The 27,573-nt window shown below is 42.4% G+C and overlaps 2 protein-coding genes across 3 annotated transcripts in view; one reads left to right on the forward strand and one right to left on the reverse strand.

Annotated features, from left to right (window-relative positions):
• STX18 (syntaxin 18) overlaps window positions 1-2,633 on the forward strand; it is a 66,350-nt gene extending 63,717 nt beyond the window's left edge. The window contains exon 11 of one of the 2 annotated variants that reach the window (XM_048048360.2): window positions 398-2,633. In XM_048048360.2, the coding sequence (XP_047904317.1) occupies window positions 398-586 (189 nt within the window). In that variant the 3' untranslated portion in view covers window positions 587-2,633. The remainder of the gene's footprint in view (window positions 1-397) is intronic. The other variant, XM_048048365.2, reaches the window with a different exon arrangement.
• On the reverse strand, window positions 1,243-24,215 carry NSG1 (neuronal vesicle trafficking associated 1). The gene is made up of 5 exons (XM_048048383.2): window positions 23,936-24,215; window positions 23,346-23,496; window positions 19,899-20,015; window positions 9,047-9,157; window positions 1,243-3,745 (listed from the first exon to the last, which is right to left on the reverse strand). The coding sequence occupies exons 2-5, from the start codon at window positions 23,472-23,474 to the stop codon at window positions 3,545-3,547; spliced, it is 558 nt and encodes a 185-aa protein (XP_047904340.1). The 5' UTR covers window positions 23,475-23,496; window positions 23,936-24,215; the 3' UTR covers window positions 1,243-3,544.
• Window positions 24,216-27,573: the final 3,358 nt, after the last annotated feature.

Consider the following 27,573-nt stretch of genomic DNA (forward strand, 5'->3'; position numbering starts at 1 on the left):
AACAGTAGAAAAAGGTCATTAAAAAATGTAACTGTCATTAATGTTTATATCCCATGAAAAGTTATATTCCATGTAAAAATCTGAAAAAATGAGAGAGAAAAACAGGATCCCTCCTTTCTGCCAGTCTGAATTTTGGGAAGGAGAATCCTAGAAAAATATTTGCTCTACTTTGCTGTAGTTGTTCCTTGCTCTAGTTGCTTTGAGGTTGAAATACTTAATAGACAGTCCTAAAGCAGTCTCTAGAAATAGCTGTTGTCAGTTTCTTTGTGTTGATTTTTATTTATTTTTTAAATCACAAGAGATTTATTAGAGTGATATTAGACTGATTAATCACAGTTTCACTTTTGGAACTTAACCTTTAAGCATGTACACTTTGACGTAGTTCTTCACGTTTCAGATGTTTTTCTACTGTCTGGGATCTGGATTTATGTTCTTAAATCAACAACTTCAAGATTTTGTGAGAAGCTATAGTGTGAGAAATCTGAAGTGGTATAACCAACCTGACTTTTATTCACCTGAAAGTAATGGCAGCTTTGTTCTTTGTTCTGAAGCCACTAACAGTCATCGTGGGTTGTCTTTTTTTTGAAATATGTACTGTACTTTTTACTGGTGAGAGTAATCAAGATAATCTTTTCCTCACAGGCCATCAAAAACAATGCTGGATTTAGAGTATGGATCCTCTTTTTCCTTGTGATGTGTTCATTTTCCTTGCTTTTCCTGGACTGGTATGATAATTAAAAATATAAAATTGTCTACATGCTTTGTAAAACTTTTGACATTTTTTTTCCTATGGAAGGGGGTATATGACATACCTGTATATTTTATGCATTTTTTGTGCTGCTGTGATGGAAATATTTTCCAACAAATAAGCACATGCATATGTCCATTGCTACAGAGGGAGACGATAGCATTCATTTTATCAAATGTGAAACCACACTAAATCCTGCACACATAAACCTTTGAAAGAGCTGGTAAGAAAGGTACAAGCTGGAGCATAGTTAAAGGGGTAAAAATAGAAAAGTAAATAAAAAGTGGTTATTGTCAGTCACCTGTGCCAATGATACTTGGTCAAGTCCAGCTCTCAGTGCGCAGAATGGGTCAAGAGAAAATTGTTGTTGTGCAAAAGCATCTATACTGTTTCAGGCTTTTATTTAATCACACCACTTCAGTACACAGTGATCATTTTGCAGATGTATGACCTCTACTTCTAATCCTTGACAACTACTTTAGAGATCAAGATGATTTAATAATAATTAAAAAAAAAAAAAGCTAAAGAGCTTTACTTGGGGGTGCAGAGATAATAACAATGCCGATTGTGCAGTGAAACAGAGCTTCTGAGACATCAGAACAAAGCCAAAGGACAGACAATATTAAAGCCAAACTCTTCAAAGTACTAAAATTGGGAGCAATTTGGTATCCAAAAAAGGGGTCTCAAAACCAACTGTGGCTAAGAATCAATAAACTTCCTCTTGTTAAGTCAGAGGGAAAAACTGCTTTTGACTCCTGACTTAATTGCAAAGCAATCAGTGTCCTACATCCTACAGCTTGGTATTTTTTTTAATGTTCACTGTAATGAGTGCAGTTAGTTCTTTCTCATCAGTATTTACTTGTGCATTGAAGCTGTTTATTGTGCTATAGTTAAGGGGAGGAAGATGTATCATGAATCATTTCTATGTAGGACAGTCTTGGGAAAGAGATCTTTTTTATCTTGTAAAATCTGAATGGCCTCTGTAAAAAATATGGTGATAAATGTGTTTTGCTGTCTCTCTTCTGACTTGTGTATACCTATACATTATATGCAACAAGCTGTATCATTCTTTACTCTGCACAGAGTGAAAATGTCAAAAGTTACATATTACATTCAATAAAGCATATGGCTACTAGAAAATATAAACATGGTAGTTTTGAGTATCTGAGTATGTGACCTGTAGTTTTGAAACGTGAAGAAAAATTTGGCACATAACTTATTGCTTTTTATGCATTCCACATACCATGACTTAATAAAAATTCTTTTACAGATATTACTTGCATACTTCCTATCAAATCTATAGAATTAAAAAATAATGGTTATTTTTACTGTATTGGTTAAAAAAAAAGGTGGTTGATAATGCAATTCTACTGGAGAAGAGTAAAAGTGGAGCTGACTATGTTTGTTCTGCTACAGATGTTGATGGTTTTTCTTTGTTTTGTATGGTCTCTACAGAAAATGAACTTTTGACATGTCCACTAGAAGTTGTTGCATTTAAGTAAGGTTACTTGCTTACCCAGATGCTTCACGCTCTTGTCTGTTAAATTAATGATGCCTTCTTTTGTAATGTATTTAAGATTTATAATAAAAATGAAAACATGGTTTCACACAAAGAATAGATAAGTTTGTAATTACAATGGAACTTTAACGTGCATCCACAATACTATGATCTTCTACATCTTTTCCCATCCCAAGCCATACATAAACAGTTCTACTCTTCACTCAGTTTCACATGTAGCTTTCAGACAGCCAGTTGTGTTATTTAAGATGCTACTGTTTCACTTGTGATGCTTTTTGTCTTAAAGAGCATTGAACTGCAAACCATACATAAACTGAAAGCTCTAATTTATAAAAAGGGAAAATGTTAATGTCATAAAAGAGAAAATTTAGACATATTACTCCCCCGTTGTATCCAACAAATTACATAGCGGACTACATCTACTGTGAACAGGCTTTCTACCTCTTAAGTATGATCAAAAGGTGTCATTTCTCTTTTGAACATCCTTAACCGTATATTTACTTTTTTACACTACCCTCACCATCCATCACTAGAATTGTCTGTGTTTTTCCATAGTGTCTATCTAGTTTGTGTTTCAGTGCATATCCTTACCAAGCTGCTAAAGCCACAGTGGAAATGCAGTTAAATCCTGTTGACAGCAATAATAAAACATTGAGCATGCCTTGTTGCAGAGAACTTCATTATCACTTACAAATAAATAACAGTAAAGAAAATGTAAGAAAAATGCTACCTGACAGGTTTTTTTTTTTTCCTTTCTCCATATAAGTCATTACATTATGCCCTTGGTATCAGTGCTGATTATCACTTTTACTTGAGCCAAAACTAAATACTAAATATAGCTCTCAGCTAAACAAGAGATCACTCTAGTTATGGCTGTGGTGTTTCAGTTTGCAAAATGACTAACAATAAAAAATTAATAAATAAAGTATCAGTTCAGACAACAGAACACATGATTTAAGGTCCAAGCCCTGAAAATCCAGTGAAGAAATCTGTCAGTATCCAATAAACTGCAAGAACATATCTAACAGTTGTTTTTTTTAACATTGAAAACGGTGTCAAAGCTCTAAAGCAATGCTGATATGCGTCTTGTTTTACGCCCATGAATGTTCTGCAGCAAGTTTTTGTTTTGTTTTTGCAAAGCAGTATCAGCAAACAGAAGCAATTGCACCATAAACATGAGTAACCTCTAAATTATCCATAATTATATTTAATGAAAAGTTCCTTAAAGTCCCTTAGTTACCTTCAAATGACATAGTGTTAATAATTAGCTTATCATACTAAGCTGATTTCTCAGCGGCTTCAGTCTCCTGTTCAGATAATTTCTCTTCTGACAGTACTGTCATCCATGGGGACACTGAGCGCGTGATGGTTTGTTTGGCCAGATTGTAGTGGTTTATGACTGTGTAAAATTTCCCTCGAGCACTGGAGTCTTGTTCAGAGTAGTAGTTTTCCAACCCAGCTGGAATGCATTGATTATTCTGAAAAGAAAATCCATCACTTAGATTACAGATACAACCTCACACACACTGAACATAGCAGAGTATTTTCTTTTCCCTCCAGTCTAAGCAAGCTTTTACTTTGTGCGAGTCAAGGTGCAACACGCAGCAATTACTACTACAGTGTCATCGTACTGCAGTCAGAATGGTCCTCCCTGTAATCCTTAGACTACACCTGCATTTGCCAGAAAGACAAAGCTGTGTCTGTTTTCCAGAATAATTGACAGTTAAGAAACATGCATGCGCAAAATTAATTTTTAAAAGTACTCAATCTCTTGCTCCAGCTCTTTTCTTCCTTTTTCTTCTCTACCTAGTCCCACCTGGTCGATCTACAATTACAGATACCTGCATTCTCACATTGCAGTGTTTCAGGCACTTTAATGTAGTGTGTTTTCAATCTGTGGGGTAGAAATTAATACAAATGTAGTGGCGCCAAGGCATGACCAATTTTACAGCCTAGCAATGCACAAAGGGAAAACATTGAGGGCAGCCCCATTAATGTGCAGATGTGTATGTACACGAGTCTATGATTCTAATACTTCACTCTTCATTTTCAGAAAGATACAGTCAGTATCAGGCTTTTAAAATCTATCATTAGCTGTGGGACTACATTATTTAGTTTCCCAGAAGTTTAAGAGCACTACGCAGAAACTGCAAGATGCTCAGAGCTTTCAAAAATTAAATACCTGACTTAGTTAAATACCAAGTAGGATCCAAACTCTGATGTCATCTTAAAAAGCAAATGAATGTTCCTGTACAGCACATCTTGCAAACCTCCTGTGATGATGCGGTAAAAGCCTATGAAGCAGCAAGTTGCACTGAAGGAAAAAAAATGATTGGGACATATCCTGCTGACCCCTAGGTTTTGCTCCAGAAGGGCAGAGGTCTCTCCACAGGTCCTTTGCCACCTCTGCCAGTCCAAGCAGTCTTGACCAATACCTCAGTGCTGCAGGAGTCATCTGTGCAACCGAGCTGACCCTCTAAAATCTACCGTGTGAGTACCTGCAGCTCTCATATCAGCTCAAGGAAAAGTAAGTTTAATCGTTTCTCCTCTCTTTTCAAAAGATACAAGCTGTTTGATCTTCCTTCTCCCACCAATGAAGACTCAAATTTCTAATACTGCAGGACAGCAATTTTAACAGTGCTGAACTTGGCGAGAAAAACTTAATATTGGAAATTTCTGAGCACAAAAACATTGTCACAACCAGATGCTATCTCATACATGTACACATTTACTTTGAGATTGACTCTTTTGCCCTAGTCAGAAAAAAAAAAAAAAGAGGAGAAAGCAGCATAAATGTGTACCATTAGCAACCGTTTCCAATGTTTTAAACCATATAGCACAAAATAGCTGGGGGAAAGATCCGGCAGACAGTCTTGGCTTAAAATAAATTCTGCCTCCTAAAAATGTTGGGGTGAATAAAGCATCAAAATGTATGAAAGAAAAAAGCAAGACCTGCCAGAACAAGAGGCCTACAGGTAGTCTTATGAACTTGCTTGGCCCCGATGAACGTGATCTTGGGGCAGATTTGACTGCTGAAGGAAGACTTGCTATCACGAGACTAGCAGTCCTCCCAGGGAGTTAGCAGCTCATCAGTTCTAACCTGCTCATGCGATGGACGCTTAGATGTGTGTCAGACACAACAGCACGCAAAGTTACCACATCCAGCCAGGTTCGGTTTGTTTTCTTTTTCACACAGCAGCCAGGGCAAATCTTGCCCCAAAGCTTTATTGCAACTAGCACTACAAAGCAGACAGAGCTTAACCCCAGCTAGGCAGAGACTTGTGGCCAGGCAGCACTGTTTAACTCACAGAGGTTTCCCTGCCATAATCACCAGCCTCATCCAAGTGTCAGTCCCAAGTCTGGGACCGAAGTTTGAAGAGCACAGAGGACAACTCTGGAACTGAGCTGCTTGGTATGCGTGTTCACCTGCATCAGCCGTGCCATCTTCTGGAAGCATTATCCCAGATGAAGCTTGGATAACTGACACGACTTCTGATGTGCTAAAATGACTAAGAAGCACTCAGACACAGACCTCTTTGTAGTGATTATTTCACCCAGTCACTGGATGTAGTGACAGTTCTAAATATTTAAAATGGGGGAAGGAACACAATCCATTGATCTAATTAAATCTGCCAAGGAAATTCAAGCAAATGCAATATAATTATTAGTGCTGAAGACAAGCCAAGATTACTGCCAGTCTAAAATAATGCCACAGAATCTTTTACTGCTTAAAGGAGCAATTAGCTTTTTAACAGGCCAAAATGACTCAGTAATGTTATTTTTTGTAGTCACAAGTGCACAACAGCTGACAGAAGAGCCTAAAGAAATACCCAGCAGAGTTTCCATCCTGACTGAATTTTTGCTCAGGACTTCATGCTTCTGGAAAAGACGAGCAAAAACTCCCTTTTTACTCGCTATTCCTTGTGTACTGCCCACGGATAACCCCTCTGCTCAGCATCTCATCAAGGCAAGCAGGGCAGCACCCGGAGCTCCTGAGCTGTGGGAAGCGGTGCCCATTCGCATCGTGCCACTTGCTGTAACCTTCAGCCTACGCAGAACATTTCTAGCTGTTTTGTCTCATTGGCTTCCAAGTGAGAGAACTAGTAAGAAAGGCAACGAGGAGAAACCAGGATGCTCCAGCATGAGTTGTCAGTCTCTGGTTTCTGTCATAACCCTTCTATTTCAGAAGTTAGTTACGGGTTAAGGCCTTTGATGCCAGAGAAAATCCTGGTTGCCAGTCTGTGCATGACTCTATGAAGATGACTCCTTTCGTTCCCATGACACAAAGACTCCAGTGGTACCAACGCTTCACTTAAAAATAATATCCTCTGTCCTATTAACTTTGCTGGGTCAGAAATCCCAACCTTAATAGATGATGGTGTTATCTTTAATATACGGAAATTACTTTCTCGTACCGTCCATGAGTCTGACAGAACACAGGTGCCTTGGCAATGGAAGCTGAAGAGTAACAGATGCAGTATGGAGCACACTGAAGCCCTGGAGAAATTCCTCCAGGAAACGAGCTGCGGTGAGTCTCACCATGAGCCAGCAAGGAGCGCTTCAGAGGAGCGATCTGCACAACAGGGCTGTGCCTGCGTCAGCTTCAGCAAGCACAAATTTGCAGCTCAGGCTGTTTAAGATTGCTATGCAGAGGAAAATGAGCGGCTTTTTAATTACACCTTCAAGCTCTGGATGTGTAGGACAGCAAAAAGGTTGAAAACACTGAAGCCTTTGGAACTGCTCCGTGTATGACAGCATCAAAGCAGAGAAGAGCGAATTTGACTCAGGGCTGCAGTCGCTCAGGCTTTATTCAGAGATTCCCATGGCACCAGGCTTCCTGAGGCAGGACACATTTGCCCTTAACAAGCAAATCACATCAGCATCAAAAGCCTGGTGACATCCAGGCCAGAGAATATTGCTGAGTTCACCTGAAGCACAAAGTCAGTCCACAGAGAGACTGGTCACAAGGTGAACACAACTGGCAGAGACTTCTCCTTCATCTCTCTTAGGACATCTGTGCCAAGCTATGCCATGATATGTTATAGACTCTCCCAAAAAAGATGATGGACAAGCAACAAGTATAAATTTCTGTCTGCATTGCTAGTTCCAGGCCTCGTGCCATTTGGTAACATGGCTATCCTGTAAAGAAAACTTAAGATGACCAAAGATGCTGTGCCTTCTGGCATTATGCCATCAAGCACCTAGGAAACAACCTCTACAAATCCCAGCACTGGAAGAGCAATAGCAACGCAGCCCTGTGTATGTGCTGCTCCCAAAAACCAAAGCATCAGGCATGGGATGCTCTGCCTAACACGTGTTTCAAACACAGGGTCCTAAGAAGAGAAACCCAATCAGATTCTTTTCACACACTGTGCAACTGAAATACAGGTCAGAAACTGTTCTCCTCTTACGTGCTTGTGACACTGGAAAGAACAGGTAAGAAGCCAGAACACTGCAATTCGAAGGAAGGGATGGCATGGTATGAAAGGACGCAGAAGAAGCAGGCCGTTACTAGAATTATGACAGGAGCACACAGCTGGCCATTCCCATCGAGTAAGGATCACATCAGAGTAGGCTCTGTAGGAACACACAGTCCGTGTTCCGAATTGCTAAAAGCCAAGAGAAAGCTTAGAAAAAAAGGCTAGCACCCCTCGAGACATGGGCATAGAGAGGTTTCAGAACTTGTCTGAGACAGCACAGAAAGAAAACCGGCAGAACGAAGAGCTGTATCTCCTGAGCTACAGCCAGCTGTTCTAACCACCGCATCTTTTGCCCTCGAACCAAGAGGAAAACGAATGGTTGGAGTTAAGTTAACCTAGAACAGCACCCACTGATTATACCTTTGGACTATTCTTCTAAAGTATTTATGTGCCTGAAGTGACAGAATCAAAAGTCCTGAACAGGACTGGCAGGAGCACTGAAGCAGCCATTCTTTCTTACGTCATTTTGAAAATCCTATTAGGTCCCCTTCTTATTCATTAGGAGACTAAATAGCCTTAAAAAATTAGAGGGAAGAATGCCATCATCACTGCTGCTTTTCTTAACTAATTACAGCCACGTTCAACCCTGCTAAATTTACAGCTGAGAGAAATCAATACTACCTTTCTGACTTCCAGCCCAGGTCAGAGCTGAAGAGCCAGCACTGCCATCTTGTAAGAATTAAGTGAGCCTCTGCCTCCCTTTCAGTTAGTACAGGTATTTTTTTCCAATAAATGTGTTTTCCCTTTTTTGGCACCACTTTTGGCCTGTGGCAGTAGGGCTGGGAGGTCACTGTTCTAGAACAAGAAGTTCTTTCTATAAAAATAACCCTAAGGTAACTCTGCTACTCTTAATGAGACCATCACTTCAGCCTGTCTTTGACATATTCCAGTGTCTGTTTTTTTTTCTCCAGGTTTTTAGATTTATCATTCTCTTCTTTCTTATGACAAATGAATTTGGAGGAACACACAACACCAATAAATGGCATATGACCCGATAAATGAGTGCTTTGCTCAAACAGCTGCAGATAAAGGAGGTCTGCAGGATACCGGTGTTGGCACTGTTGATGCATTTTCAAGGTTTAGAGCATTAGCAAAAATACCAAGAATGTGAAAACTGTGTGATGGTTACAATCTCCATTATAAATTAAGCAGAAAGCAACATAGCTAAAAGCACACTAACCTCTGAAAACAACCACAGATTTCTGTACAACACAGGATGACTTAATGGAGGCTATGCAGAAAACAGCACAGGGAACATCACACACTCTCCTGTTTTTCTGTAGTGCGTACACCACTTACCTTGAAAACGAATCCTTCTGGACAGGTATGATCATACTTGTAAACCTTGTAGACTACCAGAAATACAACACATGTTAAGAACGCAAGGGCGAAAAGGACCAGCACAGTTACCTGCAAAGAAGAACAAAACATGCTCACGTTAGTAATGCATTGCTCATCGTATCGCTGTTCGTTACCGCAGGCAGCAGAAGCTAGCGATGAGTGCACTTTGCAGTAAAATCAAGCAGAGAATAAAAACAGCTACTTAATTATTGAGGGAAAACTGAGAAATAACACACGTGTGCTTCTACCTCCTGCTTCTCCCTGAAAAAAGCCGATGGTATGGTCAGTGCCCCATTGCCTCTATACTGCAAGGCTTTTTGGGCTGCTTCTCTTTTCGGCGTACACGTGAGGCCAGAAGGACACATTGAGGTGGTGGCTTGTGTCTGATGCTTTTTCAGGATTTGGATGATGTAAGTGTAAACCTAGTTTATGTCAGCTGATGAGCGTGTTGGTTTCCCCTGTACCTGTCCAAGAATAGAGTCAGATGACAGTAAGGTAGCACAGGTGTCATCCAAATGATCCAAAGGTGACTCCGGCAGGGCAAGGAGAAAGCAGTGGCTGCCCCCTCTTGTTAGGAGAAGAGTCTGTTGCACCTGCTATAGATGTTTCTGTTTCACAGCACTCACAGAGAAGCCTATGAATCTACACATCACAGGCTGCGTTGCATGGCACTGACTTTCACTGTCTCTCTAAGCGCCTCCCTGGTCCCGAATCTGTGTTGGAGCAAAAATATGAAATGCCTTAAATTAAATCTGAAATCAGTGTCACTATGAAGCTAATCTTTCCCAGGATTAAACTCTGGGGGAATGTCCCAGGTTTTTACTATTCTAAACCTTCTAATGACACATAAATGAGTAGCTCCTGGAGATTACAGGAAGAGGAGAATAGTAAGAGAGTGGTTGAGCTTTTTTTTTTTTTTTTTTGAAAGTTAGAGAGAAGCCAGCATGTCCTGCAGCATAAGAAAGTAATAAACTTTTAAAGTTAATGATTAATCAATTAAAACACCATATAGTATGATCTAAATTTTAAGGAAATACAAGCAAACCAGCTACATCTACCTCCTAAAAAGAAAACGTAGGGACATTTGGGTCGATCACACAAACAAGAATAATCTGGTACTTCAGAAAGCAACCAAAAAAAAATGTAGCTTTGCCTCTCAGAGAAATAAACCAACCAAGCACACGCTCCCGTTATGATAAAGCCCAGAACTAATAGGATTTGCAACACTGCAAACTGTGTGTGGCAGAAGACCGGGATGCTGAAGGACTTAGATGAACTTCTAGAGACTTAGGAAGCTAACTTCACGATGGACACACAACAGCGAGTGCTAAATTTCCTGGCTCGAACAAGGCTGGGGAGTGCAGTGAGCTGCTGAAGCTAAGGATTCTTGATAGAGAAAAAATAAGAAAAAATAATAATAAAAAAAAAAAGATGACCAGAGGAGGGAGCAGGGAGAACTGCAGATCAAAAAGAAAATTAGCAGAAGAAATGTAAATCAGAGCAAAGGACCTTTCTGGTTCAGAGTAACACCTTCAGCTTCCCAGAACAGTCACTGGGTTGGAAAAAAAAAAAATAAGAAATCGTATTCTTAATCACCCTCTGAAAACCTCACATTGACATCAATTTTCAAATCCAATTACTCTTCCTCAGGTTTGTTACTCGTTTGCATACACAAAGGTTAGCATGGATGGATAGCTCTGCCTTGCCAATCTCGTATTTTCAGCTCACGTGTCCCATGTCTCAGGATGGCACCGATGAATGCAAAGGAAGGGCATTTTCCCTTCTGGTTATCTTCTGTGGCCCAGGTCAGTAACAACCACCTCTCCTCCTCACACCTCCCAGCCCAGCCAAGCCGTGTCCTACCTTGGCCTGTCTCGGGTGTTTCTGCTAAGGCCTTTCCCTTTTTTCTTCTCCAGTTGCTTGAGTTCCTTCCTGCGTATCCCCAGCTACCCCACCCACAGATACATACACGGTCCTTTACCCCTCTGGCTTGGCCCAAACTTTGCATCCCATCTTCCAGTCTTTCCCTCCCCACAGCTGTAATAAGCCTTATCCTCTGTTCTCCCCCAAGAATCCTCCTTGCACTCCAAGCTCTAGAAAATCTGACCTTTGTCCCCTGAGCTGGCAGTTTCCACAAAGGGCCATGGGCCCACGGCTTTCTTTTTCCCAGCTGGGCAGCACGGGGAGATGAGGAACCACAAAGGAGGGAGCAATCCTTACTCAGACAAACAGCTCTACAGCACCCTCATGGCCCAGTCCCCAGGTTTGGGGTCGCTCACCTTCCACCCCTACAATCCGCTGGCTCTAACTCTGTCCAATTTGCTCTGATGGTCACTGCTCTTTCCCTTAGAAAATAAGATAGAGAGGGAAAAGAGATTCTAGAAAGTGGGGAGAGAAAACAAAATCCAGCTAGGATTATTGCAGAGGTTTCCATGCCCTTCAGGATATATTCTGCAAAGCCTTCAAGAACGTCTGCTCTAAGAGAAGAGGTCTGGGACATGGGACAGAGCAAGCAGGACAACCGCTATGCTATGGGTTGGTTCAGCTCACGTTCAGCTCCTCCTCAGACAGGAATAAACAGTTCAAAACAATTTGAAAAGTATTCTCAAATCTCAAAGCATTTCAATCACATTCCCTGCCCATCCTATTAGCAGGAAAGAGTAAAATCCTAACATTTTTCCCCAGCGGTAACCATTCTGGCATACAGATGAGGCCTTGGGAACATACCACAAAGCTAACAAGCTGTTTTGTAGTTTAGATCAAATATTGGACAATCTAAACATATTTATAATCCCGCAATCATCGCACAATCTCCAAGGCTCTGGAGGTGTTTGGGAAGGTCAGTAAGTTTTCTGCAGGAGGCCAAAAGGCCAGCGCTGAGCAGGCTGGGGGATTCTGGCAGTTCCAGAGCCGCAGCCTCAGGGCTGGCTCGAGCCTTTGCCTGCTCCAGGGACCTACCTGGGCCTGGGTGCTCACTGCCTGCGCGAGTCAGGTCCACCACGCATCTTCCACGGCCACACAGCAAGCCCCTGGGAAGAGCTCTAAGGGCTCCTGCTTCATAACTCTCCCAGAACCTCTCCCTTTCACATACTGTACTTCCTAACGTTATTAATTTTGGTATTAGCATGTAAATTTTTACTCTCATTATCTCCAATAATTTGCAATCACACTCCATTTGCAAATCCTTAATCAAGTAAGCTCTTGTCTCCTTCCTAGCAGAAGAGAAGCTCTCCTCTCCAACCATCCTTCAGGATACAAGTCACTTGTATTTAGGTAAAAGACAGCTGCATGTGCAAGTGACAGATGGAAAGAGATCCATCCCTGGATTCCAAGGTGATCCCAATCACCTGGTTATCCACTTTGCTTCTTTCTTATAAGCTGAAAATCCTTCTCGTCCTTCTAACAGCCATATTCCTTCCCTCTCATAACCCACCACTGACGGTCCTTAGATGTCAGATGCCCAGCTTCACTCCTGACCCTCAGCCAGTCAGCCTCTTTGCCCTGTCAGTACCTCCCTCCCTGCCTCACCTTCTGAGCCCTCTCCTCCCAGCTGCCCTTCAAAAGTCAAGGCACGCAAAGAGAGAAGACGACAAGCTGCTCTGTAAACCACACGCTTGGCCAAAGCCAACATCTTATTGCCTTCTTCCACAGAAAAATTGCATACTCGCTACAACCTAAGGCCAACTTACCTTCTTCTTCCTGCAGGGGCACTAGCAGCAGCTTGCCCTCACCTTCCAGTCGAGGTAGGAGAGGATGCAATCCGTGTGCAGGCACCACTCCTTTTCCTACAGGGAATCCCTGAATCTCTTCTCCTTGTGGCATGCAGCTGGCTGCCTGCAGGACCTCGTACAGTGGGAGCAGCAGGCTTTCAATTACTCTGATCATTCACTACCACGTAGATCCAGCAGAACACCAAGGCGTCTGTCACGCCACACGGATGACAGGCTTTAAGAATAGTTTTTAAGAAACAGCTAGAAGCCAGCACAAACAACTGCTTCTTTGAACTAGGAACCCGAAGTGTGGGTTTGCTTTCATTCCAGGAGTGTCCTTTAAGGTTAGTTTTAAGGGGAACTGGCAGCAGAACTAAGTGAACACAAAAGATGACAAGATATTATGTATGTGGCAGCTTTTTGAATAGATTGCAAGTGAAGAGCAGAAGAAGGACAATGTCTAGCCAGAAGCCATTACAGTAATCGAAATGAGCGATGACTAATGAATGAACTAAGTGTACCCACAGCAAAAAAAAAAAAACAACAAACAAAACCACAAAAAACTACACGCTACCTTCAGACTCTGTGAGCATTTAGCTGAACAAATGAAACTCACCAGAGCTGACAACTACGCTAACACACAAACAGCCTGTGATAAGGCCTTACCATCAAGATCTGCTAAATCTTCCCAATCAGTGCATCGTGCTCTGCTGCAGCTGCGTAAAACTGCAAGCTGTATTTTCATCTCTGCTTGGCTGCTGCAGTCTCCTCCCTCCCTTTGCTAGCATTTATTGGGCTCCCTTTATAATCAAGCCAGAATGTTACAGCAAAATGCATCAACTGCACCAATTGTGCCTGCTTTGCCTCAGACCCCTTCCTGGCTCCCATCCTCCCTGAACACATTACAAGACATGTTTCAAGGCATGTACAGTTCTACCTGTGTTGCCCCTCTTAGCCTCATCTCCTTTTGCTCTGCCTGTATCCCACTAAAGCCTTGGTGCCATCTTTTTATCCCGTGCCCTAACCTCCACACTTCTCTTCACGCAACCCCTTCTTGGCAGAAATTCTTGCATGAACCCACTCTTTCCGCACTTGTCTGCACTGCCTGCCTTCACGCTTTTCCTTCCATCACACACCTGTCAGAAAGGAGCCTAGGAGCATTCCTGTTATTATGGGAAGTGGCACTAACAACACATGCAGTGACTTCCACTGCTCAGTCGCCAGCACTTGGTCACATCTCAGCTCTATTCTACATCTACGCCTTACCTATTTCACTTGGAGCCGCTTGGGAACACAGCTTTCATTTCTCATTTGTCTGTAAAGTGCTAGGTACATCCTTGATGTTAGCAGCAAACAAAAAGAGCAAAGACACACATTTATAGAGCACTCTTCATATCAAGTGATTTACAAACAGTCTGTGTTTTGCTCACCAGTGAAACAGAGCCCCCTAAGATGAAATACAGCAACTCTGCGCAACCATTTAGGACAGGAAATTAAGATCATTGCTATCCAATTTAAACTACAAGAGAATTTTAGGTAAGCAGACTGTAATTACAATAGATTGCGTCTGGCTACATACCACAGACTAAAATTCGTAAAACATCACATTGACTTCCCTGCAAATGGCCGTGACCTCCATTTCACCTCTCTCCACTAAAACCCTGCATCTCCTGCCACACAATGCCCTCTACCAGCACGTCAGAGAACACCAACACCAGCTCTCCGCTTCCCCTTACACTCTTGCTTTTCCAAAATGATTTTCTTTGCTGTTACCTGGGCCTGTCCCTCGAAGTTTATTTGAAAAGATGTGTTTGAAACAATGTGTGTAAGGAATAAAGAATATTCAGTTTGAAGAAAACGGTATGGCTTCCCATACTTGTTATGGGGATATACGTTCACCTACAGCACAACTGGTGACACGAAAGGCAGCCAGATGCCTCACTGCAGAAGGGTGTTTCTAATATAACCTGTCATGGTTAGCTGTATGACTGGGATCTATCTATCTCAAAGAGGATGACAGCCTTGGGATAGACTGGAACAGAAAAAGGAGAAGTCAAAAGACTCCTTCTCAAACAGGCGAAGAGGAAGAGAGAACTGGCTCGGATGCTTACCTGGAGGTGACTGAGAATAGCAGCACGAAAGGCAGACGGATTCATGAAGGGAAAACTGAAAAGAAACTACAGACCCAGTGCTTCTTAACAGCAACAGCACAAGGCAACAGAGCCAGCCTGCAAGGGAGTTGATTAATGAAACCTGAGGGAGATACTGTTAGACAAAACCAGATTAACAAGGCAGTGGCCTCCTGAGCCTAAGCAGCATCGTGGCTGAACACAACTGCTCATGGCAGCGTTCCCATCATCTTCCATCACACAGGCACCACGGATCTGTTTGCTACCAAAAGAGCTGAGGAAGCAGTCCAAGACATCCTGTGTCCCTGACGTGAGAATCCCGTTACCTTCCCATACAAACCTGGAAGGGATTAGTGAGGCCAAGAGAAAGGCTAGAAAATATCACACGCCCTTTCTGTGATGTAAATGTTGCATCCAGAGAGACCCAAAGCATCTTCTGTCACCAGTGTCCCTGCCACCAGGCTCTGCTCCAAGAAAAGGATTTCTAATGGGATATTATGGCACAAGACACCTGACTCAGAGCAGGGGAGCTGCTGCTAGGAATTATCCACTTTACTCAAATCTGCCAGCTCTGACCATACAAAAAATTCCTTTTAGCCAAAATTTAGCAGAAGGATTGTCAATGTTATATCAGGGAGTTATCAGAAGTAAAATGAAATGGAATAAAGACAGTTGCTATACACTGCATTTACATCCATAGTTTTAAACCAGCAGTTACACTGAAAGAAGAACCTCCTTTATTTGTCTTGCTTTAAGCAATAAAAGGAAAAATTCAGAGCCTGCCAAACTCTTGTAGCGGTGAGCAACTCTTTAATCGTGTGAGTAGTTCTGCTGAAGAAAAGAGAACTACACATGGCAGCAAGCACCTGTCATCCTTCCAGCACTAGGTGACAGACCAAGAATTACTTGGGGAAGTGCTATCCTGCACAGGAATCGGCTGACATCTCAGGCATTTAGCAGAGTTTTAAGTGGAAGCAGAGCCACAGAAACCAACAAGGAGTATTTTCCACGCCTCCAGTCAGTTTTGCAGTAAGAATCATCTGTATTACGAAAAACAGCAGGTAAAAAAGTCTTGAGGCAGAAACATGTTTGAAAAGATGTCCCTTCAAGACAGATCAATCATGGAATACTTTTTCTAATACATTTTTTCTATCTTAAAATAAGCACGTAAAACTGTGAGAAGTCTCGATTCCTCTTCCATAACCTTGTGCTTGCTACTTGATAGTACGTGGCTTGCACCATATGGTCTTACCACAGAAAAAAGCTCCAGGCTCTGCAGTTAGATGTATGTACAGATGTCAAGGATAGAGTCTGAAGAATTGATTTGCCTTTGTACAGAACCAAATGGCTTAAGGCAAACCACAGCCTGGGTTTATTTAAGGGCTTGAAATTTATTGGGAAACAGAAAGGTTTGCTTTCAAAATACTTCTGAATGTTCTTTATTGAGGTTTCCCCAAAGACAGAAAAGAAAAAAATCTCATTCTTTGATAGACTGGACAATTTTTGAAATTGGTGTGCTTGTGCACAACTGTCAATTGTCAACTCTCAACGACGGGAGCCAGAACAGACATCTCACTAAAAAAAACAAGTGGAGTTTGTAAAAACACGGCTCCATCACTGGAGGCAAAGGTTTGGCTTTGGCTAACTGATACCATCAATTTTCTCCTGCTTCCTCCTACATGCTGATTCATAAGACTCCTTTGAAATGACACTTCCAGCCATGTTGTTCTGTGCTGTATAGCAGACAGTCTTGAGGAGAGAAAAATCTGCCTCATTCAAAGTGGCTTTCCAGATGTGAAGGGCCAGCTCCCCACATCACTCTACGCTGCTCAAGGAACAAAAGACAGACTTTTATTTCTCGATGAAAAATAAAATCCCCGGTGAAAGTCCCATCTTCCTTCGAGTGGTTACTGCCATAAAGCTAAATTACAGCAACAGGATTCTCAGAATCAGGAGATTCACAATCTCATGACAGATCCTGATTTGAATTCAGGACGTGACTTCAAGCAGGAAAATTATACTTGCAGTTTTCTTTGTAAACATTCTCAGCTCTGTTGTAATAACTGCGGTAATGTGGATTGAATGCAGAAAATACATTTTGTAATTGCATATTCACCCGGCTGCTAAAACACCAAATGATCTACATGACATATGCACACGCTGGAGTGGCTTCATTTGTTACAATATATAATTTCTCGAGAAGCACAGCATTAGATGTTCTGCACTGCTGAATCCCAAAAATGCAATCTGCCTTGTCCTTACTTAAGGACTACATCTTGGAATACACATGTGAAATATTAGTAAATATGACTGACTGCTTTTATTTTTAGCACAAGATTTGGGCTGTGTCTTGTAGCAAACTTATGCATGAGTGATGTACAGTACTGAAGTCATTAAAACAGCATCTGAAGCTTTTTTCATGAACACAAGCCAAAGTCAGCGTCTCACCAGTTAAATAATGCATTTCATAATTATAGCAAATATTTAATTTTCAAACAAATATCCTTTTGCTCTCTCAGAATCAACAGCAGCAGTTAACATGATGGCTCACAATTAATAAGGACCCAGGAGAAAACCTCACGCAATCAGTACTTTTCATCTCCATATTTATGGCACGTCATCAATTATTCATGAAATATTTACTACTGGGAGTGGTGAACATGACACTCAGCCCTGCTGGAGAACCAGTCAGTCTTCTTTAAAATGAGGCAAGCAGCATAATTCAGTCCTTCAACTTTTATACAGAGATTAAGGGACATTTTTAGGTTCTGAATGTGCTGCATGAAACTCTTGTTTTCGACTACCTGAACCACAATTTTCCTAATTGATCAACCCCCACACCCTCCTTTAAAAGCCGACTTACAGCCACAGTGTGAATCATCCTGCAATTCCCAAGAGATACCAAATCTTCCTGAAACCTCTCTCTGATGCAGTAGTTACCTAGCAGCAAAACCTAGCAACCCTGTAGTATGAGATTAATCCCAGAGTGATCATCATAAAGTAATATCTAAAAGACATTTTACTTTAAGCACGCCATCCAAAGGTATATAAAAATGCAACATAAAAAAGCTCAGGCTTCTGACTGCTCAGCTATACAAATTAGAAAAGACTACCTAACAGCATGACAAGCTATTTATTTGATGTTCACTGAGGTCTTTCTTGTTCAACAGTCCCAAAAAAGACAGAAAGAACTCAGATCTACAGAGAGACGTGTAAAACATTTAGATGCAACTAAGGTATTCAAAACCCTTCCTTATCTACAATTTAATGCTCCAGAAATGAAATCCCTTAGACCCTACAGCTAGTGGCTAAGCGCGCAACTCTCCAGGTAGTGGTTCTGCTCAGTTGCTTGGAACCGAGGTCCTAGCAGGACGCTCAAGCTAAACACATTTCCCTCTTTACTCCTACAAAGTAGTACGCATTTTCAGATCACTTCAGTCTGAACAAGAAACACACAAGACAGCCAAACGTGTCTTAATTGTTCTGCGCTGTCCACCTGCACCTTAGCCAACAACACGGCATGCATCACCCTCACCTGAGAGGACAGGGATTACTTTCAAGGAGCAGCACTACGGTGTCAGGAGGAGAAAGAGTGAACATCAGTCAAAATGTAGCATTTTCCCTGAGGGATGGGATGTCCTTGCTCCAAATCAGGTAACAGAAGAACTGGTTTCTTGTCCCCTCACACAGCTCACTGGGAACCTTCCTGCTTCTCTGTATAGCTGAAGACCCTACCAGGTGACCTGAGCTTAAAGGTTTGTTCCAGCAACACCGCAAAATTCCATTGCAAATGTAGCCTAAAGCTCCTAATGCCTCCTTGAGCCTTCACTTTGCCCGTTTGTTTAGTGCACTTGATTCCAGGGAGAGCTGTAGATACTTCTGAAGGAAGGCTTGGGCCTGGACAGGTTCAGAACCACTGGTCAGGCACAGTTCCTGTGTTTTATTCTTCAAATTCTGTGCTTTGTGCTTCAAATTACAGAACTGGAATCTTTGGGTATGCCCTAAAACTCCCATGACACAAAGGGATGTTACATGAATGCAATAGCAAGGGAAATAGACACCTTTACTGAAACCCTGCATTGTTCCTCAGACTAAACTTAAGGCTTTCCAAACGTATTTGTACCTGGGCACCGAACAGCGTGGTTGCCTGCTGTTTAAAAATGCTTTGGCATCCTTAGGTAAGATGCTAGGTTAACAGGACTAGAAAACTAGTCTTCTTCTTTAAGGGAACTGATAGGAAAGCAGGAGCTGAAGTGCTCTTTCCTGCTTTGCTTTACTTGTACAGCACAAGAAAACCTGCCCTCCAGTGAGAAGGGGGATAGGTAATTCAATCCTTACATCAGTTAAGCTCTCAGCTTTCCTCTGGGACTACTCAGGGGAGTAATAAGGGTGTGGACACTAACGAGTAAATGTGAGTCAGATTCCTGCTGATCTGCCATCCTCCAGTAAGTCGTCACCAGGCTGTATGATACAATTGGACCAAGAAAAGAGCTCTGGTGTACGTCCTTAAGGTGCCAAGTCATGCATTTAGCTATAAAAAAATACATAATGAACTATGACAGTGCTTTTAAGAGAATGGTTTGGCTACAGAGAAAAATAATAAGCCAAAAAGAAAACATATACTCTAGTGGTTCTTGCCCTTCGACACTAACAGGGACTGCCCATGCCACGAGAGGTACCTGCGTGCAGCCACACACCAGCCAAGTCCTGAAATGCTTCCTGTGAGAGAATTGCCTTCTGAATGCGTCTGCCAGTGAGGGATTAGAACCAATAGTGCTGCAGGGTTTGCTTTTGCTTCTAATCACTAAACACTGAACTATTTTAACACTGAATTTCCTTTTCTCATTTCCAGCTCTACCCTTAACGGTTGCTCTGTTACAGCCAGCCAGTCTCAGCTACAATCAGCGATTGATTTTAAGCATATCTCGGAGCAAAACTGAGTCACCACCATCTTCAGATTGCACTGCTTACCTTAAATCTTTCTGAAACCCCTTCAGTGATGCTGATTGTGAACTCAGCTATTTTAGGAGTACGGAATTTTCCCTTCTTGCGATCAGGTTCATATTCTGTTTTCGTTTTGACCACAACCTTTGAAAATAAAAAATAAAATCAAAAATCAAAAAGCCATGTAGACAGTACCTTACTAGCACATCACCAGAATAAGGTTCATCACAGGAACCTTATTTACTCAATATTCTTCTTTTACCTGCTTACAAGCACATCTAGCACAATATTTTTGTTGTTGTTCCCCTTGCCCCATTTTGTGTAATTCTTCTATGGAAGATTTAAGTTTTAATTCTTCTATGGAAGATTAAGTTTTTAAGCATCTACTTAGCTCAAACCCAAATCGTGAAACTCCCCACTTTGTATAGTCTGAAAACAGCCACCTCCATTTGCTTCTGGAGAGGCATGCTCTTTAGCCATGTTCTCTGATGGCAGGATTTTCAGTTTGAAGGTGAGATGACCCATCTAGCTGCAACTCAGTATGTGCCAGACAAAAGCTCTTCACACTGTGATTTTTAACATCTCAGGTAACTTTTGAGTTATTAGCAGCAAGATGCACACAAACCCTTATGTGATAATGAGATTTCCTGATACACCCAAGGCTCTCTAATTTCAGTTTATTCCTCGCTACGAGCTATTGCCCCAAGCTACACAATTTAGCATCTTACCTGTATTCCTAAAATATTCATTACGTCAGTCATGTCTCTAGTACTCTCCTAGGCATTCTAATTGTACAGGATTTTCACAAACCTAACCTATTTGCCTCCTTTTTGTCTTCTACAATTTCTCAGGATCTTTTTTCAAAGTATCACACATGAAATAGGGTGCAGTTTATCATACTGACAGTACTATTAAGATTTGGTCAATTATCTCTGTTGTTCCAAAGAATAAATATCGAGACCCTTTCAGATTTTTAGAATCAGACGCTATCTTTAGAGCAGCCCATGGTATCAGTGGAAACTACAACGTTCTGCTGTTAAGATTGTAACACTTACAGGTAGCCAGGTACCGAAATTAAAGCTTTGGGTTCTCCTCTCCTCACTTCCCTGAAATGGCATCTAGAATGAGTAACTGTAGCTAGACTCAGTACCACAAAGCTTACTGAATTCTTTTACAGCAGTACTTACGTGATATGTAGATATGTGTGGGACATAGGAAAAATAGTTTCTAAAACTATTCTCAGCTATAAGATACTTATAACTATGTAACTTTGCAACTGCCCAACAGCATCATGGAAGTAAACCATCTGAAATGTCCTTTTAACATTACACTTCTTTTCTTCCCCCTTTATGTTGCATAATCTCAGGCAATTCAAATCACATCCAGCTGACACTGAACACAGAGTTCTATCTGCTTGGTTATATAATGTCTTCTTTTGTTTAACATACCTAAATATGAATTTAAATCAGTTCACCCATTTAATTTAGAAGCTGTCAAAACCATCAAATTCTCGTCGCTACAGTCACTATTATTCAAGAAGTTATGCTTCGCTGCCATGCTGGAGTCTTGTAAGTGAGTAATAAGCACAGATACGTGAAGTATGTACTCCTGTTCATTATATATGAGCACCTTCATACTTCAGAATTTGATCCATGTGTCAATCTTGACTTAATACTTTTGCTGTTTTTCACATCAGTTGCTCTACTACTCCCTTTGTGTCTGTAGCAACCAGTGAAGACACATTTACATGAATAACCACAGCCACAGAAGGAAGCCAGTAGGACGAATCAACATGTATATTTTTCCTCAGTGTTTGCAAAAGGAAAGGAAAGCTATCATACCAATAGACAGTTGAAAGCGCAGAAGAGCCAACCAAATATTCCTTTATGTAAGTTCCAAGCCCAGGTGCATGTTTGCTTTTGTTCAAGGCAAACCTTGTAACCGTGAGAGGAGTCCTGCACGGTTCTAGTAGATGCATCCAGGCTGGCACAGAACCTCCCAGGTTTGCCACAGAGGCTCCGCTCAGGTTAAACCTATTATCACACAGGTCCCTAACTCAGATTTCTGCTTAACGGTGCAGTAACGTAACAAATTCCTCTGGATGTTGGTCTCAGTAATCGGTTATATCCAGTCACCAGTTGGCAGGCGTATCAGACACAGTAAGACTTAACTTGTTTTAAAGCCTTAGGGTGCAATTTTGTCCTCAGTTACAAGATTTACACCCATGTAACCAAGGACAGAAAATGGGCCCTAAGGCTCTGTAACAGCTGTTATGGCTTATTGTGTTTATGCCTGCCAACTGGTCATCACCACACACAACACAATGATGTTGATAGGAATTAAAATTGAGGTCACAGATTTGTTAGTATTGCCTACAAGCTATACTCTACCAAGACATATTAAAAAAGCTGAAGTGCTTTACCGCAATATAAGATTATGTGGGTTTTTTTGAGCTATAAGGAACGTATACCTACCAGTTTACCTAGAAGTAGAATTGCCAAAAAATAAAAATCGGCATGAAGATATTACTATTTTCCAGTTAAATTTTGTATTTTTCAAAGGCCACAAAGCTTCTTTACCAGATATATGTGGAAAAATACCTAAATATCCTACTGAAATATGATACTGAAAAACAGGATACTGAAATATTTGAAAAAATATCTGTATGTCTCACCCATAGTAACCCTTACCGAAACATTTATTGTGAGTACATTTAATAAAATGTATTTATGGGCTACTACATCATCTTCCTAAATCCTTAAAATTAAATCCCCAATATTCAAACCATGTGATAAGGAATGCAGGATACATGCTTCCTTTCCAACCTGTAAGCTGCACCTCAAACTGTCCTCTTGAAGCCATGGAGCACCTAAACCACCTCTGTTTGGAGGTTTGGGACCAAGTAAGTTGCTAAGGAGAAACTCCGTGGCCTGTTCTCATTTCGTTACTTCACGTTGTCTGAGGCTAGCAGGCAGGAAGTTCCTGCTGAGGCACAAAAGGAATATGGAAGTTCTCTCTGTGGCCAGTCTGCCTACGTACATCTTGCAGAGAGACAAAGCAGTGCTTTATCCCCCCATTAGGGGGGCTTCTTCTGAAATGAGAAAATTCACCTCATTCACAGAGCATGCATAGTACCTCCCAAATATTAAAAAGAAAGACACAGAGTAAGAAGGGATATGGCAATACAACAGACAGATGCTTGCATTTGCCTGTTTGTATATTTCATCCAGCAGCACTGAAATCCAAATATGCTCATTGCTAACATTTCCCACTACTTTATAAATGCAAATCACCACTACTAGATTTTCATTAGCTTCGCTGTCAGGTTTTTTTCCCCAGAGGGAACTGACATTCCCTAAAACACCCCGTATTTCTTGACATTTCTAAGCCGCTCGTTACACGTAACCTATTCTTTTGTTGTTTGCCCGAGATTTGGGTGTGATTCTCCAGGGTGGAAACTAAAGCCTACTGTACCTTGTCAGGAGGTGGGAACTGGAGCTGATTGACATCCAGGGGTGTGATCAGGGGGATGGTGTCAAATCCATCCTCCAGAAGGGGCTGCTTTGTGCTCTTCTCGCTGAAATTATTCCCCAGTTTCACCATTCTTCCAGGAAAGCAGGATTTTCTGCAAGCAGACACGCACACACACACACGCAGAAACGCAAACCAGAGCGATTTGTCAGAAAGTCAGGGTGCACCAGACCCTTCCACAGCCCCCGGAGAACCCAAAACGTAAAATTTAAAAGAAATATGTATATATATTTACGGGTTGAGCCGCGGCTTGAATAAATTAGGCGTTCTGGGAAGTAAAAACGACGACCAACGCTTTCGATACGTTAGGAAATACTAATAAAAAAGGCACCCACACGCCACCGCACGTCAGCCTGCCCTCAGCGATGCTGCCCGCCCGGCCCCGGTGCGGCATCGCCCCTCAGCTCGGCCGGGCTCCGGGGCTGGCCCCGGCCCCGGCCCCTGCCCTCCCGCCTCCCCTCACGACGGATAGGGACAGGGACGGGGACAGGGGACCCCCAACAGCCGCCGGGCGGGCTGTCCGCCCCGCTCACCGCCGCGGCTGCCGGCCCTTCCTCGGCGGGCGGCGAGGCGTCGTTCCGCCGCGGCCCCGCGCTGCAATGGCGGAGCGGGCGGCTCGGCGGCGGCTCTCCCTCGGCGGGCAGAGAGCGAGAGAGAGAGGCTGCGGGGCCCTGGCGCAGCCGGGGCAGCTCCGGAGCAGCACAAAGGGGCCCCGCGGGGTGTGAGGCGGCTCCCCCCAGCCGGCAACTGGCGCAGCGGCAGCAGGTGGAGGACGAGGCGGAGGAGGAGGAGGAGAAGGAGGCGGCGGGGGGACGGGACGGGACCGAAACGCGCCGCCCTCAGCGCTCCTCCCCTGGCGGAGCCGCGCGGTGCGGGGCGGTGGCCGCGGGCGGCGAGGGGGGCGACGGGGACGGTGGGGGAGACGGGGACGAAGGGGACGAGGGAGGAGATGAGGATGAAGGGCACAAGGGGGGAGATGGGGATGAAGGGGACAAGGGGCGCCGCCGCCCTGCGCCTCACGGCGGCCACGGGCCCTGAGGCGGAGACTGTCCGGCCCCTTTCCCTCCGGCTGCGCTGCCTTATTTATTTATTTATTTATTTATTCTGTCACAGGTCGGTTGGCTTTGTCCTTAAGCTGTCTCCTTTTTTCTTTTCCTTGCCTTCTTCTCCCCTAGTACACGCAGGGAGAGGACAAAGGTGCTTTACAGGATGGTAAAAATGTATTTTCCTCCCTACAAATGGGGGGGGGGAATTAAAATAAATGATAGTGGAATGGACGCTCGCGTCACTTCAAGGTAAATGCATATTGCAGAGCTTTTCAGCCCCAGTGAAGAGGACATCTTATGATCTCTTCTGTTTAAAAATAAATAAATAAAGTGATTCATATTCACTGCGCTGCCTGCCTGCCTCCTCTAACCCCCAGGCAGCCAGCATGCTCATTTTGCAGCCCTGCAGGTGCCTTACTTCAGCGTGCGGAGGGAAAGCCACCGTAGGCGATGCAACAAGTGGCTTGGCTGGTGGGCAGCTCCTGCCGGAGGAGAGGCAGAGATGGGGGCTCAGCCGAGAGCTGGCTCCATGCTGCAGAACAAACCAACCTCTTCTCACAGGTGGTAGCTTGGGCAACCTCTCTTTTCCCTTCTGTGCTCCCAGCGAGCACAGATTCGAAGCAAAATGTTCCAAGATTGCAGTCAAGAGCTAGGAAAGCTTTTATTTCAAATTTTCTTGCATCCCTGGGTTGGTTTATTCTACCATTTGGACAAGATTTTTCCTGGTACCACAAGGGGCAGGGACCAAAGGTTTGTGCTTGGGATTCAGCTGTCCGTCCCCAGAAATATTTAGCCGTTCTGGGGCATATGTGAACTGCAGATGAAAGTCAAGCCCTGCTGCTTACAGCTTTTCTTACCTTACAAGCTGGTGTGTTAGAGACATGGCTTTTCTTTTTCACATTTAACAGCACCAGACACTGGCCATCAGTGGCTGGACTGGATCTAATTCTAAAATGGGCAAGGTTGTAATGTGGCTACGGTATATATGCCCATTTTCTGGGGTGCAGGCTCCCTTACTTAAATTTACGAGTCCTCAGCAGCAGTTCCTGCCAGAACCAAATGTCAGCAGTCCAGAGCTGAGACCAATAAAAGACACGAGCCTCAGCTGCCTCAAAACTTTATTTCCTCCATTCTGCTACTTGCATGACTCACTAATTCCAAATGAGTCTATATACGTTTTCTACACTGTCCACTTTAACATAACTCCCCCATAAAAAAGTTTTCATATGTCAGTTGGTAGGATCTTGTGAATATAAACCATGTGAGTTTCAAACAGCTTTTTAATTTTGCACATTTCCAAAGATGTGTGCCATCTCTTGCTGCCTGGGGCGTTCCCTGCAGTTTGGCAGGAGCAGCTGTGCACCCAGTGGAACCACGGGATCTTGAGGCTCCCTATCTGTGGGATTGTTTCTTCATGTGGTGTCCACAGAGATCTGGGATGGTAGATGGACAATGCCAGAGAGATTTCAGGAGTGAAGTTAGAATGCCATGTCTTTAATAGGAATTTAGGCTTTTCTATGCAGAGCATAGCAAAACTGTGCTTGTGATGTGTTGGTTGTGGGTTGTTGGGTTTTTTTTCAACTTACAAATTTTATTGTTTTATGATGAGTATTGTTTTTAATCTGAGAATGGTATGCCCATTTGTCTGAAAATCACATTAGACACCTACACCCTTTTTCATCTCTTTTACAAGCTCTTCATTGGGTTTTAAGAGTACAAATTAAATCTGAGTTCAATTACAGTCACTGGAGAAAGTCTGCTGACTTTACAATAGTCATGATTTCACTCCGGATAGGAGAATTTCAGTGACTATGATGTAGAGTTAATGAAAGAAATGTATTCAAGACTGTTCAACATCCTATTGCTATCAAAATGAATCTCAATCTCACAGTTTAAAACAATGCTTTTTTTCCTCTCCCTTAAAGATGCTGTGGTTACTATAATTTCTTCTTTTTTTTCTGTTTGGCAAACGATTGATTTTTTTTGTTTTGCCTTTCTTTCTCAGAGGGCACAAAAAATGGATTTTCCTTCACTGGATTTGGTTTTTGTCATAAACGTCATTGACAATGCTAGTGTCGTCAGTGCAGTTCTGGGAAGTACGGCCTAATTAGTTAACCTGCTGTCTGGCTAACTACCTTTGCAGCAGTGAAACAAACATACTGGAAGATGAGAATGAACCGTAGGCTATTACTTATTTTTAAAACATTCTCAGTGGAATACCATACTTCAAATATAGAACAGAATACTCCCAGACCAACACAAAACATTCTCGAGGTAGAAATTGATTGTTGTGCCTCTCAATTACTGAGCAAGCAGTTCTGATTTTGTTGTTGTTGTTGCTGATGATGAGTGTACCAAATAGAGAAGAAGAGGATTCCAAACTAGTGAATTTAGCCCCTGAGCATGATAAGGATAGCAGCATTTATGTCCCTCTTGATGCCCAATTTTTGTAGCGTTGTTCAGAGCATCTTGACCCATGTGTCTGGCAGATATAGCCAGCATTCAGTCATTAGCTCTTAATACCTACTGATTTCTTATGTGGTTTGTTCCAGTTATTCAATCCAAAATGCATTACAGATTTTTTTTTATTTACTTTTTGGTCAATGGTCTGTGATGCAAGAGGCACAGATTCTGTTCTTAGCTGTGGAATAAAGCAAATCACATCTCTGACTATGGATCTTCTTGTCTATCTCATTTATTTCTCCCATCAGTGTTCTGTTCTAAGTAAGTAAAGTGTAAAATAAGCTTGTCTTACTTGAGGAACATAAAATATCCCAGTACGATTTATGAAAAGTAGGAAAAAAAAAGTTACTCGATTTATACAGAAAATTGCACCTGTAAGAGGAAATGAAGGGGTTTCCTAAAAATAAGAAGCATTTTATTTATTTAATTTTGGCAATACCCTTGTCTTACAAATAAATATTCTTGAAGTGAACAGATGAATAACCCACGGATGGATGAGCGTAATCCATTCATTTGTGTGTGAAGCCAAAGTCATTCAGAATCCAAATGGCATCAAAGTCCAAGTGAATATCAGAACTACATTTGACAGTATACTATAGGGAGCAAAAATAACATGGCAAATATTTAAATAAGTTGACTGACTAGGTCCTTTCAACTCCAGC

Source organism: Anser cygnoides, chromosome 4, assembly GCF_040182565.1.
Source record: "Anser cygnoides isolate HZ-2024a breed goose chromosome 4, Taihu_goose_T2T_genome, whole genome shotgun sequence".
NCBI lineage: Eukaryota > Metazoa > Chordata > Aves > Anseriformes > Anatidae > Anser > Anser cygnoides.